At 34.1% G+C, this 18,482-nt stretch overlaps 3 protein-coding genes across 3 annotated transcripts; 2 read left to right on the top strand and 1 right to left on the bottom strand.

Moving 5' to 3' along the window:
• Positions 1 to 2,316: 2,316 nt before the first annotated feature.
• LOC131020843 (NDR1/HIN1-like protein 12) lies at positions 2,317 to 3,327 on the bottom strand. Its single transcript, XM_057949880.1, has one exon. The coding sequence runs from the start codon at positions 3,231 to 3,233 to the stop codon at positions 2,439 to 2,441; it is 795 nt and encodes a 264-aa protein (XP_057805863.1). The 5' UTR covers positions 3,234 to 3,327; the 3' UTR covers positions 2,317 to 2,438.
• Positions 3,328 to 7,578: 4,251 nt separating this feature from the next.
• LOC131020842 (uncharacterized) lies at positions 7,579 to 8,480 on the top strand. Its single transcript, XM_057949879.1, has one exon. It carries the CDS (start codon positions 7,821 to 7,823, stop codon positions 8,346 to 8,348), a length of 528 nt encoding a protein of 175 aa, XP_057805862.1. The 5' UTR covers positions 7,579 to 7,820; the 3' UTR covers positions 8,349 to 8,480.
• Positions 8,481 to 15,186: 6,706 nt separating this feature from the next.
• LOC131020840 (NAC domain-containing protein 43-like) lies at positions 15,187 to 16,867 on the top strand. The gene is made up of 3 exons (XM_057949878.1): positions 15,187 to 15,506; positions 15,594 to 15,877; positions 15,962 to 16,867. The coding sequence occupies exons 1-3, from the start codon at positions 15,335 to 15,337 to the stop codon at positions 16,688 to 16,690; spliced, it is 1,185 nt and encodes a 394-aa protein (XP_057805861.1). The 5' UTR covers positions 15,187 to 15,334; the 3' UTR covers positions 16,691 to 16,867.
• The last annotated feature ends 1,615 nt before the right edge of the window (positions 16,868 to 18,482 follow it).

Here is an 18,482-nt window from a genome sequence, read left to right as displayed (position 1 = left end):
TAACAATTTTATGTGGGAGTATCTATTTTCTATTTACGACACACTTTTAATTAATTATTTTTTGCAAGAATAAGTAAATAGTAGTAAAATACAGGCCGTAGGTTCATGCGGCGGCGGATTCAACCATTCAATTTCATCGTTTAAAATTGTCAATCTATTTGTCTACTTTTTGGATTTAACCCAAACTTTCCATTGAATTATTGGGACTTTACAATGTTTTGAAAATTCCTATGTCGCCCTCAAACTTTCAATTCTGTTGCAATTTTGTTGAATTTAAATTTACAAAATTGTCAATCAGTCCCTGGATTGAGGTCTAATTACAAAGAGGGCTCTCGACAGAACATTCGAGGAAAGCGGCAGTGGACCCAGGCCCAATGTGCACCAATGAAAATCGGTATGGATCACGGCCCAATGTGTAAGTGCGTTCGTATAAAAATAATAAATTTTAATTAATATTTACCATTAAAAATTACTACTTTTTAAATATATATATATATATATACTCTAATTTTTAATTAATTAATCATAATAATTAATTATCAATTCAAATAAATATAAAAATAATTATAAATCCTAATTGAACGAGTGACTCTAGTTAATTATTTTAAAATTACACTAATAGATTAAAATTGAGGAAAAAATTAATTAAAAACTATAACAAATTAAAAATGAGACACAATGGAACACATTAGTCATGGGACATAACATAAGATCCTACGAGCCACCACTAATAGTTACATTTTCACACTTCACTAATTTTTATAACACGGCTATTGAGCCTTTTGTTACTAGCGAAAACTTTTGTGGTAATGCAGTTACAAAGCCAAGTACACGATGAAATTTAACATTGCATATTTTCATGTCTCTAGCTAGCTAGCTATAAAATGTCATAACTGCAAGCATCAAGTGGCATGGAACATGTACTTGTAATATACCCTTTCAATTCCAAGTAAAAAAAAATAGTACATCATTTCACTTCATATTACAATTTAAATCAATAAAATATATCATGTGGGATGTATTATATGTTTATACTTTCTACTTCTTCCGTTCACGATATCAATGGAGTGCATGCAATATGCTTCGATCGCCAAGAAATTGCAAATGGTGAAAGAAAAAAAAAAAAGCCTCGAGAAAGTAATTGATTAGTAGATTATTCCATTGATGTTAATGGAGAATATATGTATATATAAGGATGATAAAGCAAAGCCAAGCGTCTAAAACAATACTCCCTAACTTGTAGTTTGGAAAGAATCAATTCTCATGCATTACCAACTCTTTAAGCAATCTCTTTTTCGTTATAGATTCTTATTTTCGAAAGGATAGGACCTCCGCCAACCAAAATCTAATCATGTATATATCTCTTTTCCACATTGTAATAAACTAAACCATGCATTTCTCAAGTTTTGATCGATCTTTGATTAAGGGCTCGTATCGTCGCACAATTTAGCATGATATATCTAATACAATTATGATTAAATATGTAATAAATAATAATTATTTGAGATAATAAATATGATTTGGTTATAATGAAAACCACAATTTATAATGAGAAATGTGAACGCTGCAATAATGTGTAAAGTTGCTGTATTCGTTGTACAATTGACTGCACTCGAAAAAGATAAAATTTGTTTTCTCCAAAATTCAAATTCAAGTGATACATTCATCTATAAAGATGATACATCCATCATAAATTTTTATGATCCAAACGTTGAGAATGATTTTTCATTCTTATTTTAAATTTTCGTTATCATTTGAACGACTCCCTATGTACACATATATAACTATATTGAGATATTAGAAACGATATTAATAAGTATATGCGTGAGTATAACTTAATAAATATGCGTACATCTTGAAGTTGCGCCACGATACGACTTTTTAACTGTTTGGATATAAAACTACCGATCTACTCGAGGTAGATTGTTATTTCTAATAATTAATGAATGAAATATTGCTAAAAAAATATTGATATTTCTTATAAAAGAGAAAATTAAAGTAAAACCACTAGCGTATCCATGACATTAATGTATCATTGATCAACGATCCCCGCTTGATTAATTTATCTGAAACAAGTATTTTTTTTTTAAGTTTATATGAAGTGCTCCCTCGCCCAGTGATATGTATTTCATTTTAGGCCGTCCCACCGTAAATGACCTATTTTCTATAAATGAATAATTTGAATCCTTAAAAAGTATATAGACCTTACCACTTTAAATCAATTTACACGTTCTTTTTTATTTTCGTATCGAAAAATTTTGAGGCAGTTATAGTAGGACATATGGACTAATAATTAAACAGCATATATCCCAATCGATCGGCAAATCCGGCAGCTTAGTGCCGCACATTGTGATTAATGAGCGAGAATATTACAAAAATACTGCAATTAAGCAAATAAAATCACAGAAAAATGGAAATTATTCGTAATTAATCGAATTTCAAAGATGAACTTTGCAGGGCGGCGATCCAAGAAGCGGCAGTTGCCCCACAAAGCCCTTCTTCAAACTGACCAGCAAATCGCACGCCACGTACACACCGTGGCGGCCGCCGCCGACGGCTCCGGCCTTGTACCTGACCTTCCCCGTCAGCACCAGCCGCAGCCCCACCACGCCGTAGGCCTCGTCCATGGCGAGCGCGTTGGCCAGCTCGGCCTCCACGGGCACCGGCGCGCCGCCCAGGAGCGGCGACAGCGCCACCGTGCTCCTCGTCTCCTGAAAGAGCGGCGGCAGCGCCGCGGGCGGCGTGATGGCCCGGTTCCTGTATGATAGGTAGGCGGAGAAGGGGTCGTACAGAACGGTGAGGTGCCTGTTGGGGTTCCTCGCCACCACCGTGAACTGCGCGCTCGCGGTCACGAACGGCGGCGAGGAGGTGTTGAGCTGGTACACGGCGGCGCTGACGACTTGGAACCTCGGGTGGCGCGGGCGGTAGACGAGCCAGAGAGTGAGGGCGGTGACGCCGACGAGGACTAGCACGGCTGCGGCGGCGGTGCAGAGGGCTCGGCGGGGGTCTCTTGCTCGACCCCCGCCGCCGCTGTATCCTCGCCCCCGGGGGCGAGGATACGGCGGCGGGATGGGCTCCTTGTGCGGGTGCTTCTCGTCGGGTGAGGCCATCTTTGGGGGTTGGGGGTGGGCGTGGGGATGAGGGTTGGGGTGGGAGTGGGGGTGGGGATGGGGGTTGGGGTGGGGGTGGGGGTGGGGGTAGGGGTGGGGGGGTTCTTCTTCGGCCATGAGCATAAACGGTGATCAAATATGTTTGAGTGGCAATTCTACAAGAGAGAGGCAGTAGTAGGAGAGGTTTGAGTGGGACAAGTGGAATGTATGTTTGTCAAATATGTTTCATGAATTTATAAAACAAGAATATATACTATAGCATTAACACACACACACACACACTGGCTAGTGTCATGCTCAATGCATGTATATATGTGCCAAAGTATATTAAGATTCTGTTTGGTTAAGAGTTTATAATTTTTAAAAAATAATTTATAAATTATTTAAGTGTGTTTATAAGCTTTTTAAAAATATTTGACAAAATAAATTTTAAAAAAACAGTTTATAAACTTTAAAAATAAATTTTAAGAACGTATAAGTTTTCAAAAGAAATAAGTTTCTCTACCCAACTTATTTTTTCATAATCTTATGTATAAAAATTAGTATTTTATAAATATTATTCAACTATAATTTGTTATTTTCGCCATTCAAGTTCTCTATGTAATTTATAAGCTCAAATATCCTAATACTTTGATAACTTACAAACTCTTAAAAAATTATTTCTTAATTATAAACTCTTGAAATATCTTACAATCTCTAAGAGTTTATCTAAATTGCTTTTGCTATCGGTGGCATTTCTTTTCTTTTCATTTATGGTTATTTTCGAAATTTTTTAACCTTAGTGACCTTTTACTTTGTTTTTATAATTTCTATAAATATAAATATAAATTTATTTTTATTTTTAAGTTTATAGTCCAAGGCCAAATGTTGAATTAACATGTTGGATGTAAAAAAATTTAAAAAAAATATATAGTCAAAACTTAGTCGGATGATTAGAACTTAGATAGTGGAGATGTATAGATATACATGTTTCAGTCGGATGATCACCTCTAGTGGTCGAAATTTTGACCTGAATATAAATTGAAGTTAAAAAGTCATTATGAAGTCAAAATTCGAACTATTTTTGCACATCGAAAAACTTACATTCAATTTTTTCTGTGCACACTTAACCCACAAATTACACATAATTAATAAACCACATTTAATTATTTGAAAATTTAAATATGATAAACTTATATCTATAAAAACGTACTCCCTCCGCTTTTTTTAAGTGTCCTATTAAGATAAATTTATTGTTCCTTTTTAAGTGTCCTATTTCAAAATTTGAGAATAAAAATAACAAAGTTCCTACTTTACCCCCTTTTTAAGTGTCCTATTTCAAAATTTGAGAATAAATTTATTACACTTTGAAAATAATAAATATGGACACAAAAGTAATACTCTAACTTCCTTGATATATGTACTTTTTTTTCATGGGACACTTAAAAAAACGGAGGGAGTATGTAGTAGTCGAATTTATTACTCCCTCCATTCCAGCTCATTTGGCCTAATTTCCTTTTTCGGGCCGTCCCACCTCAATTGACTTATTTCCTTTTTAAGTAATAATTTTTTACGACAATAAATATAGACACACATATTTTATATTACTTTATATTATAATCTTACTCTCTTTAATATCGTGCCAAAAAAAAATTAGGTTAAGTGAGATGGGACGACCCATCATGGATTGCATAGTGCAGATAGACTTCAAATTGGACCTTTAGATTGGGCCTACCCTTAAAACTAAGAAGCCCATTTAAATGCAAACCACATGTTTCTTGATATTTGCAAGGTGAGTTGAAATGGGCTTCCCAAAGAATCCAAGCAGCCCAGCCCACTCAAGCAACTTCTAAGTAGACCAGAGATAAAATAGACCTCCTTGTCCGTGTGGTGGGTGGGGGTCGGAAACACAGTAATCAATCAAATCAACCATTAATTGAGTTTTTTTTTTTTTAAGAAACAAAAAATCACTATTAAATTAGTGGTTGATAAGCTTATTTTTCTTACTTTTTTTTATTTTCATTTTATTATTGTCAAGTGGTTGCTTAATTAAAAATGATAAGTTAGCAGACAAATTTTGAACAGTATTATACGCCAAGAGGTTTAATTTCAACGCGGCACTGACACCTTTCTGTCTATCTTTCTGTTTTATTTTAATTTTTTCTTTTTGTGTATAAAAGCATTTCCAGTGGAGTGTGTCGTAGGGGTGTCTTAGATGGTGGTCCCCATCTAAGACACACCCCTTTCCAGTGCATCATGTCTTAAAGGGTGTCTTAGATCTCCATTTCCACAAAATTTATATTTTTACACTTTTATTTTTAAATTCTCAATTTCATTGAAAATAAAATTAAAAATTACAATAATTAAAATAAAATTAAAAAATAATTAAATAATAAATTTCAAATTTTTAAATAATGAATTTTGCATTTTTTTGAATTTAAATAATGAATTTCGTTTTTTTTTTTTTAATTGGGACGCGCCACACATTTATGCCCTTCACCCCGGGTTGCTGCTACGACACGGCCTCGCATCAGGCCGCGTCTCCAATGCAGCCACCCTTCTTAAGCAATGGATCGACACTCCCTTCGCACCGCGGAGTGGAGTTGCTCTAAACTTTTCTATTACATCGACGAAAAAGTGAACTATAATAATTACTAGTAAACGATATTTTCTGTTCAATTTAAAACAATATATTTTTTTCTACTATATTACTTTGATGGAAAAGTGAATTGTAGTATATATTTCTTCATTATAAAAATACTAATTTCGCTAACGAAAAGTGTGGTCGTTTAGATTGATTTATTATATTTTCATTTTGGTACGTTATATCTTTATATTTTTTATTTTCTTTATATTTAATATTTATAAAAAGTTGTTTAATAAATCACTAAAAAATTACTTTATAAATTAATTTTAATAAATCTCTTTCTTTATTTATATACATTTTTTAATTATTTATTAATATTTGTGCCTCCAAACCAGTACCATGCTTAAATTGTTAGTCAAATTTCACATGTTGAAAAGAGGGAGTATAAAACTCTTATATATTGCGACACTTTTCTTTATATAAAAAGAATTCATATAACGAATTACCATACATGAGATAATATGACACGAGTGTATCCATTAACATATATAATAAATAAATAAATAAATAGAATCAGAGACATAATATACCCCACCTTGATTTCATCGTTAAAGCCAAGATATATGCAGAATGCACACGCTTCCATACCAAACATTTCTTTAATTAGGTATATAAGTATATAAAAATTTATATAATGTCACATACGACTGTAGTATACCGACGCTTGACTATTCATAGTACTATACAGCTTTGACCGTATAATATCTGACGGTGATGCATAATTACATTTTAAAGTATATTAATACACAAATTTGTACGAGCTCTCTTCAATAAACATTCAAAAAAAAAGTGACAATTCTTATGTATAAAGAGTGATATTTATTTTGAATAAAATTAATAATTATAATAAAATTGACAATTATTGTGAATAAAAATTATTATGAGCGTGCATGGTGAAGAATAACTCACGTTAATCCACCTTCGTATTAATTAGCCAACACATATATATCTATTTTTTTATATCGATCAACTAATAAATATTGTTATTATCTTATTAAATTTAGATATGAGGTCTCATGTACGGACATTCTGTGGCGGAGCCACATGGAGACTACTGACTAGGGTGGGCTTCTCAATTTTATTTTATTTTTTTGGAGAAAAAAGAAGGTGGTGATATATAGTCAGGTATATTGAAAATATAGTTTCTCAATAATTAATAACGAAAATATTTTGCAATGTTTTGAATCGATGAGTGAACATCGAAATTAATTATGATCAATTTTTTCAAACAGAAATAATTACTTATTCTTAAGTTATTTATAGTGTACAAGATCTATTTAATGTATAAAAATATAATTTTTTTCTATTATTTATATGTTTTATTTTTGGGTTAATAGCCAGAAAATACACGAACTTTCATCGGAATTGCATATTGCACACGACCTTCAAAAATAGCCAGAAAATACATCACCTTTTAATTTAGTCGCAAATTGCACCCAAGAATGAAGAAATGGTGGTGTAATTTGCGACTAAATTAAAAGGTGATGTATTTTCTGGCTATTTTTGAAGGTCGTGTGCAATATGCAATTCCGATAAAAGTTCGTGTATTTTCTGGCTATTAACCCTTTATTTTTTTAGTAATTGTATGGACTGACAACAAAAGTTTGGCTCGGGGCTACCACCCCCAAACTCCTATACAAATTTAGCTCCCCTAATAAAAAAAATTATGATTCTGTCACTGTATACATCTGTACAGTGCAGAATAAGACATTAATAAATATTCTATTAAAGTAGTATATTATTGGTCTGTATCGTACGAACACACTCACACAATAATTTATATTAAATTTATATGATTTGGAATCTGTCTAGCATAATTATTAGGGTTTGTCACACTCCTAAATCCCCTTGTCATTCTTATTTCTCAATCACACCTACAAAGAAAAGAATGCTTGTGTCGGTTGTGGCTGAATCCACACATATTCCATAGTCACGACTCACGAACCCCCCTACCGACATTCGCCCCATCCTCATTTACACATAATTCACTAATCTATAGTCTATACTATAATATTTCATCAATAATATATAAATAGACACCTTCATTTATTTAGCTCCATGACATCCAAAAACACACACATTCAATGGGAAACTGCATATTCAAAGCGTTGGGGGTGGCGGTGGAGGACATGGTGAGGGTGGTGACTCCCGACGGCGGCGTGATGGAGCTCTACGCCCCGATCACCGCCGAGTGCGTCACCAACGAGTTCCCCGGCCACGCCATATTCGGCAGCCCCCGCCGCGCCTCCCCGCCGCTCCTCCACAGCGAGAGCCTCTGCGCCGGCCAGTACTACTACCTCCTCCCCGCGCACAAGGCCGGCCATCGCGCGGCGGCGGAGACGCCGGCGCCGCCGTACCGGATGTCGGTGGACAACCTGCGGCGGCTGTCGGAGGCGGAGGTGTTCCCGAGGTACAACACGGCGGGGGTGTGGAAGGTGAGGCTGGTCATCGACACGGACCAGCTGTCGGAGATACTGTCGCAGGAGGCGCGCACGGAGGCGCTCATCGAGAGCGTCAGGACCGCGGCGAAGTGCGCCGCGGCCGGGGCGCCGTCGGCCGCGAATTCCGACCGGCGGAGCAGGACGAGTACTGCCGTTGACAATTCGTGGTGATTATATGTGTCTATGTAAATAACTTACCCTCACAATTATTTCAATAGTGTGCGTTTGTCCATCACAAAATTTTATAATATGTGGATAGCATGAATTTTTTTTAGCAATAATAGTGATTGTTATATATATCAAGTTCAAGTAGTGCAACAACAAAAATTTTGCAATTTAAGAGTATGCATCTATTCATAATGTTCTTCTTCTCATTAAATGTGTGTTCTAATTAAGGGTGCATTATATTTTGTCATAAAAAACTATTCCCTCCGTCCACCAATTCGTGTTTTAGGAGCAATGATAAATAATCATTTTCCTAGAACACAAATTAGTGGACGGAGGGAGTATAATATTATTCGATTATGTGGCTCTTATATTTTTTGGGTGGAAAAACATAAAAAAAAAAAAGTATTGCTACATCAATATATATATATATATATATATATATATCTTATGATAAGATTATAAGGTGAAAATAAGTGAAAAAATTACTACTGAAAAAAATTATCCAACCCCAATAAAACATACAAAAAATACTTCATCTGTCCTTTAAACATCTTCTTAAGAAAGAATAGCATGAGTTTTAATAAAAATTAGTTGTGTATTTGATGAGTGGGGAAATGAATCCCACAAAAAGTGAAGATTGTTAGGATAATAATTAGTGGAATTGTTTTAAAAAATATGTTAGAAAGATGTTTTGAAGACGAATCAAAATATAAAGAAAGGAAGATGTTTGAAGGAGGAAGGTATAAAAAAGAAATATATATATATATAGGGGAGTGCTAAAATAAAAACACTTCTTAAAATATAAAATATAAACAATTTCAGCCCTTAGATCATCAAGATCTACGGTTGATTCGTAACCCTGTTGGATGAATTCATGGTCCTGAGTTCGAATCCCAAAAGTAGCAAAAAAAGATTTTTCACAATTCGTAACCCTGTTGGATGAATTTATACATGTTCTACATAAAATTCGTACATTGAAAAACGTTTTTATTTTTATTTTAAAAAGTGTTTTCACGGTAGCCCTTATATATATATATATATATATATGAGGTTCAAATAAGAACCACTAATAAAATAAGAACGGATAACCATTTTAAGCCATTCGATCATCAAGATCTACGGTGGATGCATCATCTTGGTGGATGAATGCAGGTGCTAGGTTCGAATCCTGAAGGGAGCAAAAAAATTATTTTTTTCGGATGCATTAAATTTAATAGCGGATGCATTAATTTGTATAGCAGATGCAGTAATTTTATTGGTTCTTATGTTCTCACGATAATTGTGGTTCTCACTATAACCGCACCCTATATATATATATATATATATATATATATATATATATTTTCTTCATCCCATTTTTTTTGTTATATTTTTTTTTGTACGAGAATTAAAAAATATATAAATTAGTTAAAAGTGATAGGAGCCATATTTTTTTTAAAAAGAATAATTATTATTTTATCTATTCACGAGAAGTGGAGCAAGGACAAGAAGAATGAGACGGATGAAATATATATTTTTCATATAATAATATAGAGGTATGGGTTAAGGGGTGTACATGCTCAAACCACATCTAAGCACGGACTGTCTCTTATTTAAAAAGTAAACTATTGTTCTCTAAAGTTTAGTAACAGTCCTGAATAATTTTTTATTGGTTATGCAATATATTGTGAATATGACCTTGGAATTATAAGCACCAACCAAATCTCAACAGATACAAAACATTTCACAAATGATCAAAATGAATATTGCTCCATTTCTTTAAAATAGGGTGGTCCACACCAATTAAGTATATTTTTTTTATTCAAAGCGAAAAATAAAACTATTTCAGTGGGACGTTCTTAAAAAAAATGAATCTATTAGGGTGGGACGAAGGGAGTATAGTTTTACTCATTGAAACTCTCAATTGTGACGCCAATATTCAAGTCTAAAATCGATGCAAATAGTAATTAATTTAGCAACATCGAAGAGTGCACGATACCAACTGTTAACTTTCACGACTCACACAAGTGATGGTTATTTGGTAAAAATTTCTATTAGTGTAAGGTTTCTTGTACTTTTATTTCTTATTTTTCAATATAAAGAACTTTCTGCATTCGTTAAACAAATATTTGCATGTCGAAAGTCATACATAATTAATTCATCGTTGATGTACATGAATTATTGTTGAAATATATACTAACATCGAAATAATTTTTGTTTTTCATCGTCTCACCAGTAATTAATATAAATTTAACTTTTGCAATGATAAAAGATTGTTAGAATTTATTTTTATAATTTATAAGTTGTTTATAAGCTAATTTAATGTATTTTTTAATAGTTTAGGGTTTATATCATTGATCAGACAGCTTTAAAATCATTTAGGAAATTACAATTAATTGATGCAAAGTTAATGTATTACTCCCTCCATCCGCGTAATGCATATCCATGTTTTTATTTTTTTGGTCTGTCTACAAAATGTATATATACAGTATATCACACACGACTCATTTTTATAATAAAAGTGAAAATTTTATTTTACTCACATATACTCAACTAATTTTTTAAAATTCGTGTCATTCTCAAACGAGTATGTATTTTTTAGAGAAGAATGGTGTATATGATTTTTTATCTCGTGTTATGACTTATGACTCTTGTGAGTTGTGACAATCAAATCAAAACCTAAACTCTTATCTGCAAAAACAAATAAGGCAAGACATTAATTGGGCTGGGCTCATGAATTGCCGTTATTGGGCCAGTCCATATGCATAAAGTCCAAGAACCCATCAAATCTGTCTCATTTCATATTTACAAATGTTGTTACACATATTAAAAACAAAGATTATATAATTGAGCATATTGAGAAATTAAATAGCCCTTTTGCCTTCATGTTTCCCACTGCAGTGGTGAAGTGGCCACGGCGGTTAAACAGCATCTATACCAAATTCCACTTTTAGCTTTGTGGGGCCTCTGAGATTATTTTTAAATTATAGTAGTGTTAGGTATTAATAGTAACATTATGAAATATCCATATCTAATGGAGATATTATAATAATCACAAAAACTTGTATAGTACTCAGACATGAGTATCCAACCATATGATGACATTTTTATAATATAGTTGGTGTTTCGTGGTGTTTGGGTCAAATTTCTTTTATCTCTTGATTCGTATAACAATTTGATAGAGATTGTCATTATAATAAAATATTAATTGTTATACTATAATACTAACTTATTAATAATTCGTTAAACATGTAATATGATAATGAATTTAAGATATATAGTTGATACAATGCAATAATATAGTATTAGAAATTTATAAAAATAGTGTAGTCAAAATTTCCATGTTTGAACATAAGGCGGTACAATGTATTCTATTCGTCTTAACAAAATATGAACATTCGTAAGTGGTACAATTTTTAAAAAATATCAAATAAAAATATATTGTGAGTGGAAAATGCATCTCATTTTATAAAAACTAGAGATAAAAATATTCTCTTCGTCCCACTTATGTTGACGCAATTTCCTTTTTAGTCTTGTCTAATTTATAATGACACTTTCTAAAAATAGTATGCCGTCTCTACTTTCTCTACAAATATTAAATAAGTGGTCCCCGTCCACTTTACACTCTGAACACCTGATTCTTAATCTCTGTGTTCAAAGTAAATGTGTCAAGATAAATGAAACAGATGGAGCTGGTAAATGAATTATGGTGAGATAGTGTACAAAAATAAATATGTAGGAGTATGTTTTTTATGAGATCCAAGGGAATATGCTATTTAATGACTTATAAATTGTACTTTAATTAAAGATGACATGATATATATACAAGGATGACATACATAATAAAGCTAGCTAAAAAGGCTCTTCTGCTGTCCCCAACCCTTTTGCCCCATCAAATTTCAACATATTCATTATGTTGGTCCAGAAAACAATGAAATAATTAAAAAAACATAGTAGAACTTATATTAAAATTACAGACCAGAAACTAATTAAAGGGAGGGTGTCAATTGAGTGCTCACCTAGAGAGATTATGTAATTTATTTCAGCATCACTTATTTCTTTGAGAAATTATGTTATTTCAAGGTAAAATAAATACTTTATAAAAAAAGGGTAAAATAATAAATACTAAATTGTTTTGAAAAAAAGGAAAACGTCTGCATTTTGTTTCCAATGGGACACCAAGCGGTGCGAACTCCTGTTTACGAACAGTGAGGTCCAAGGATCAAATCCACCGCTCCCCCTCCCCAAAAGGAAAAAAAAAAAAAAAAAACGCCTGCATTTTATGAAACAAATTATAATGTAATTTTCAAATTTCCCATTAAGACCAGACTTTATTTTTTTAAAATATTTCAGAAACGAGAAGGATTTAAAATATGTAGGAAAATAAATTCAAGTAGTGAAAGTTAGTTGTTAAAAGTAGGGAGTGGTTGTGTGGTCAATTGCGAAGGAGATAACAATTAATGATTAGGCGGAAAGAATTTTGAGGTGCAATGCTAATCATAGTTATGGAGACCACTAAAATTTAAGTTGCCTAACTAAATAAGCATGCCCTGCTCATGATGGTTTTAGAGATAAATCAAGCCATTTGGAATTGACAATCCAGCCACATTATAATAATAATTACTACTATTATTATTATTATTATTATTATTATTATTATTATTATTATTATTATTATTATTATTATTATTATTATTATTATTATTATTATTATTATTATTATAATACACAAAGTCGCACACACAAACTCTCTCCCATTTATTTTTATCACTCTCTCAATGTATGTGCCTTACTTTTAACTATAATAAATAGTCCAAGCCCATAAAGATTCTGGTTAAATTTTTTTAGTTAGTAGGGATCCAGAAGATTAAATGAGAATTGACAGATATGGTGAGAAATGAGAATGAATCTGTAACGTTAGGTTTTTGAATTATTTGGTTGATATTTATTTAGAGGGGGCAAAAATTTACTACATCCCAGGTGGGATCTCTGTACTACATAAAGGTAGAAAATATATTATACCACACGCAGACGGAACATCTACACTACATAAACATGGAGAAATACAACTACCGTATGTAGACGAGATTAAACTCAAGACCTTTCTTAAAGAAGATTCTTTACAAATATTGGCTTTCGTTCATGATATAAGGTCATAACATCAATGATTTATCTGTATGTGCATAATCGACACTCATAAATCCGCTCACTCTAATTAATTAGCTCAATCCAACGCATAGGTTTTGATTCGTCATATCTTTTTTAACTTTGAGGGAGGGGGAGCGGTGAGATTTGAACCCTGGACCTCACTATTCGTAGATAGACGTTCGTACCGCTTGATGTCTTCTTGGGGACAATTTCGATTCGTTATTAAAATTCACGTAAAATTTTCTCTGTCATACAAAGTCAATTAATTAATTCAGACAAAGCAACAAAATTACGTATGGAAAAGGCTTTACAAGTAAGAGGAGACAGAAATCAGACAAAGAAGACATTATTTAGCAAGCCATGCTATACCGCAACCACGTCAAACAAATTAAGTCAAAAATCAACCGCATCAGAAAAGTGCGTCGATGAAAATTTATGCCATCTTTAAACTTTTATTCACAGACAGCTATTGGCAATTAGCAACGTGATTATACTCTCCCTTATATATAAGTATATATATATATTCCACTACCCAATATATATATATGGATCATATGAATAGTCCTTGAATAGAATATGATAATTTTGCAATTGGGATTATCCTACGAAAAATTCTTAAATTTACGTACATGTATACCATGAAAATTTTAAAAATAGCAGTGGTATTTTTTTATAATTTTATAATCATGTTATAAAAAGAATTAAAAAATACTATGATTTTATCGCCATTATTATAGAGTTGAGCTATTTTACACTGCGATTGACGTACGATCTTTAGAGTTGAATTGACGTTTTGGTGAAGTGAACATATAAATAATTTATGCATGTCATGCTTGGATCATAAAGATTCATTTCTTGAATTTGATTATTTGAAGTTGCTTTGTATATATGAACTTGAAAGTCAGTTTAAGAAGTACCTTTATAATATAAATACTATAATTGTGTTAATAATAATTATTTATTTTTATTAGAAAAAAAAATTGGATCCCTTAAGTCGAAAGTCTGGCTCCAACACTGTGTACTACATTAATTCAATACGAATAGCGATGGGTGCAACTGTTAAAGTATTGCAAAATCAATGATCAGCTGGTGTAATATATGTACAGTGCACGAGAAACACATCCATTCTCCCTCGTTTGAGCTCTTATTCCCGCACCTCGATTCCGATCGTATTTTTCGAAATTCCCTCCAAATACACAACCGAGTATCAAATTCTCAAAAATAACAACACGATAACGCGATTTTCTCAGGCGAATTCGACACGATCAGACCTCAATAAGAACGCAGAAAATCCAAGTTTCCATTTCATCTTTTAGATAATGATTCGAGGGGGGGTTGTTCCCATAGATGACAAAACTTGGAAATGGGACAAAGAAACGAAAGTGATGAATTCGGTTGATGATTTTCAACATTAGGTGCATGCAAATGCATGCATTGGTTTACCCTTTGACAGGTACGTCACAACCGTATGTATATATATATGCATGAATATGATACATACACGAAGCATTTCATCCACGAATACGTAGTGGATACATCGATGCAAGAAAGGTACAAGATCACATACACATATATAGCAGCCTATGTAGTTGTAGGCCCACACTCACCACACACCATCATTGTCATCATCATGTGTTGTTTGCGGTAGTTGCGCAATTTCATTCCATCATCCATGGTTTTTTAAGGTCCGAGGTCGCAGTTATGCCGATGGCGGCAGCCACAGCCGCGGTGGCGCCCACCCCCCCACCCCACCCCACCCCACCCCCACCACCACCCCCAACTAGGTAGCTTCATCCATTCATGGCCCCACCTCAGCTTATAAGTTATAATTCCATGCACAAGATTTTGTTGTGAAGCAAACGATGAGCATATCGGTGAACGGGCAGTCGCAGGTGCCGCCGGGGTTCCGATTTCACCCGACGGAGGAGGAGCTGCTGCAGTATTACTTGAAGAAGAAGGTTGTCTCGGAGAAGATTGATTTGGATGTCATCCAAGATGTGGATCTCAACAAACTCGAGCCTTGGGATATTCAAGGTAATTAATTAATTAATTAACTAACCTTTTTTCCTTTTTTTTAAAGGAACGTGTTACCAACTGAGCTGCGCTTCGTTGTCTGTGCAGAAAAGTGCAGAATAGGGACGACCCCGCAGAACGATTGGTACTTCTTCAGCCACAAGGACAAGAAGTACCCGACGGGGACGAGGACGAATCGCGCCACGTGCTCCGGCTTCTGGAAGGCCACGGGCCGGGACAAGGTCATCTACGGGAACTCCACGAGGATCGGGATGAGGAAGACTCTCGTCTTCTACAAGGGCCGCGCCCCCCACGGCCAGAAATCCGATTGGATCATGCACGAGTACAGACTCGACGACAACGCAACACCTAATAATATTGCGGCCGCCTCTGTAAGTTTCTTAACATATAGTTTTACTTGCTCGCTTTAACTGCATTTCCATATCTAATATATAAACGACAAAAATCGATCGAAGGTGTGCAACGGGGCGGGAGAGGGAGGGCAGGAGGAGGGCTGGGTGGTCTGCCGAGTGTTCAAGAAGAAAAGCCTCGGCCACAAAGCGTCGGACTGCAGTCCGATCGGCGCGACGTGGCCTTCGCCCACGTCGATGAGCACCATGAATTCATGCAACGAGGCGAGTTTGGAGGAAATGCTGCAGTCCATGGGCACTCCTTCTAGAAGAGACTTCGATACAGACAACAACAACGACAACAACAACAATAACAACAACAACAACGACAACAACAACAGCTGCAACAGACGATATATGAAACTCCCGGGGCTCTACAACTCATCATGCCGCACCCAAACAAACTACTACCAGCCGCTCAACCTGCAAATGCTCGGCGGCGACGAGATCGCCGCCGACTTCCCGACATTCCTCTCCCAGCCGCCCGACGCCATCGGGATCCAGGACTGGGCGGCGCTGGACCGGCTCGTGGCGTCGCACCTCAGCGACGCCCCGAGCAAACCGCTGCACGCCGCACTGTCTCACGACAGTGCGGGTTCTAGGATGACTTTTGGTTGCCCCGACGACCCGCTGCTGCACTTGCAGCAGCGGTCTTCGTCGTCGTCTTCGAGCAGACGCTACGGCGTCGCTGCGACGGCGGCGACGAATGATTACCAGAACGAAGGCGATCTCTGGAGCTTCGCCCCGACGTGTAACGATCAGCTGTGCGACGTGTCGGCCGTTCACCCCATCTAGGGTATCGTATAATTGAAGAATGTAGTTATAATTAATAATGTGTCTTTACCAATAAGTCAGATCGATTAGCTTTGATTAATTATTAATTGCATACACTTTATCATACTCCTATTTACGTGACTCTGTACATATATAGTATTCAAGGAATTTGGAATCTATTGATTGAATTTAATCACATCTAACATGTTCAATTTTACGGTATTTAGATCAGTGACGGAATTACTATGTAAAGGCGTTGGTGAGAGTTGAACATGAAATTATCTTGCCATTATATGATTGTCTGAAATTAATGAAGAATGCTAATTAATTAGCAGTTTAGCACTGTTTCAAAATGGCATCTGGAAAAAATAAAAATTAATGTGACAATAGAAAATTATCAAAATATTTATTGACGTCTGATTGAGATCTCATATCCAGCTTATTTGAAGACTTATCAGCAAAAGTTGAATGACGGATTCGTTTCCCATTTAGATTTTTAAATTACAATTTAATTATATATCCAATTAACTTATATTGACATGTATTGATAATAATATTCCGTCGGTCTCGTATATATAGGTTGATTGAGATTTTCACAAGGATTAAGAAAAATAATTGGAAATAAAAATACTATATATAAGTAAATTTTCTAATAAGCTCATATTTATTATTTAATGACGTATTAAAGTTGGAGTAAATTAGAGAATTAAATAGGGGTATAATAGTAAATAAGTGAAAATATATACTTTTATGAAAATAAATGTATATAAATGGGATATTCGAAAAAGAAAAATAAGTCTATATATACGGGACGGAGGGAGTAAAATATGAGATGAAACATTAAAAAATTAAGGGTTAATTAATCAGAGTCTATGATGTGAACTTTATATGGCATTTGTTTGATTTATAACATCAACTTCAATCTATTCTTAAAATTGCCTGGATTTTGCAAAATTGTAGTATATAACTTACTAAATTTACCGCTTGTTTAGAATTTTCCTAATCATTTTTGTTTTCAAATTCCCAAATATATCATATGTGATGGGCTAAAAAAGGTTTTATAAAAGTTATGACCCAAATTCTTTTTGCTTGGGCCGGTAGGTTCGACCCAATCCTTTTGACAGCAAGCCCTTCTGTATGTCACCATCATCGGTGAACAGATAATTTACATAATTTTTTTTTAAAAAAAAATCAATGATTTTCCACTTAAATTAGTGCCAATCGTGTAGTGTTTTAGAAGGTAACGTTTTGCAAGCGAACAATCTTTAAATTTCATATTTGCTTATTCTTTGGGCCTTCATTCACAATACGAAATTTAAATAAAAATTCATGCAGACTGTTAGACATTTAATTTTGACCAACATTCCAAATTGATTTACTTTTATTTTGGCTAAATAATGACATAGACTTAAAAAAAATACAAAACAATCACAAGGGATTAGTGCTTTTCCTTAGTCATTCAATAACATTGTCATTCAATCAGTTCTATAACTTATAGTGAAAAAAAGGAACAAAAGAGTTGTATTGTTTAGTGATAAAGGTATAAGGAGGCTTTTCATGTGACTATTTGCACGGTGCAGATCATTTACATATTTTAAAAGGATAGTTGTAAGTGTTTTATTAAAATGCTTAACAAAATATTTACAATTAGAATATTTGAGAGATTTACGGCGTTTGAGGGCTGCAAATAAAAATTTGTGCAAAAGCTAAATACTCTCTTCGTCCTCTAAATATATATATTTCTATTTATACATTCATTTTCTTTTTTATACGTCCTTTAAATATATATATTATCCCACACACAATTTAGATG

Source organism: Salvia miltiorrhiza, chromosome 4 (genome assembly GCF_028751815.1).
Source record: "Salvia miltiorrhiza cultivar Shanhuang (shh) chromosome 4, IMPLAD_Smil_shh, whole genome shotgun sequence".
Lineage (NCBI taxonomy): Eukaryota > Viridiplantae > Streptophyta > Magnoliopsida > Lamiales > Lamiaceae > Salvia > Salvia miltiorrhiza.
This window is presented reverse-complemented; position numbering and strand designations above follow the sequence as displayed.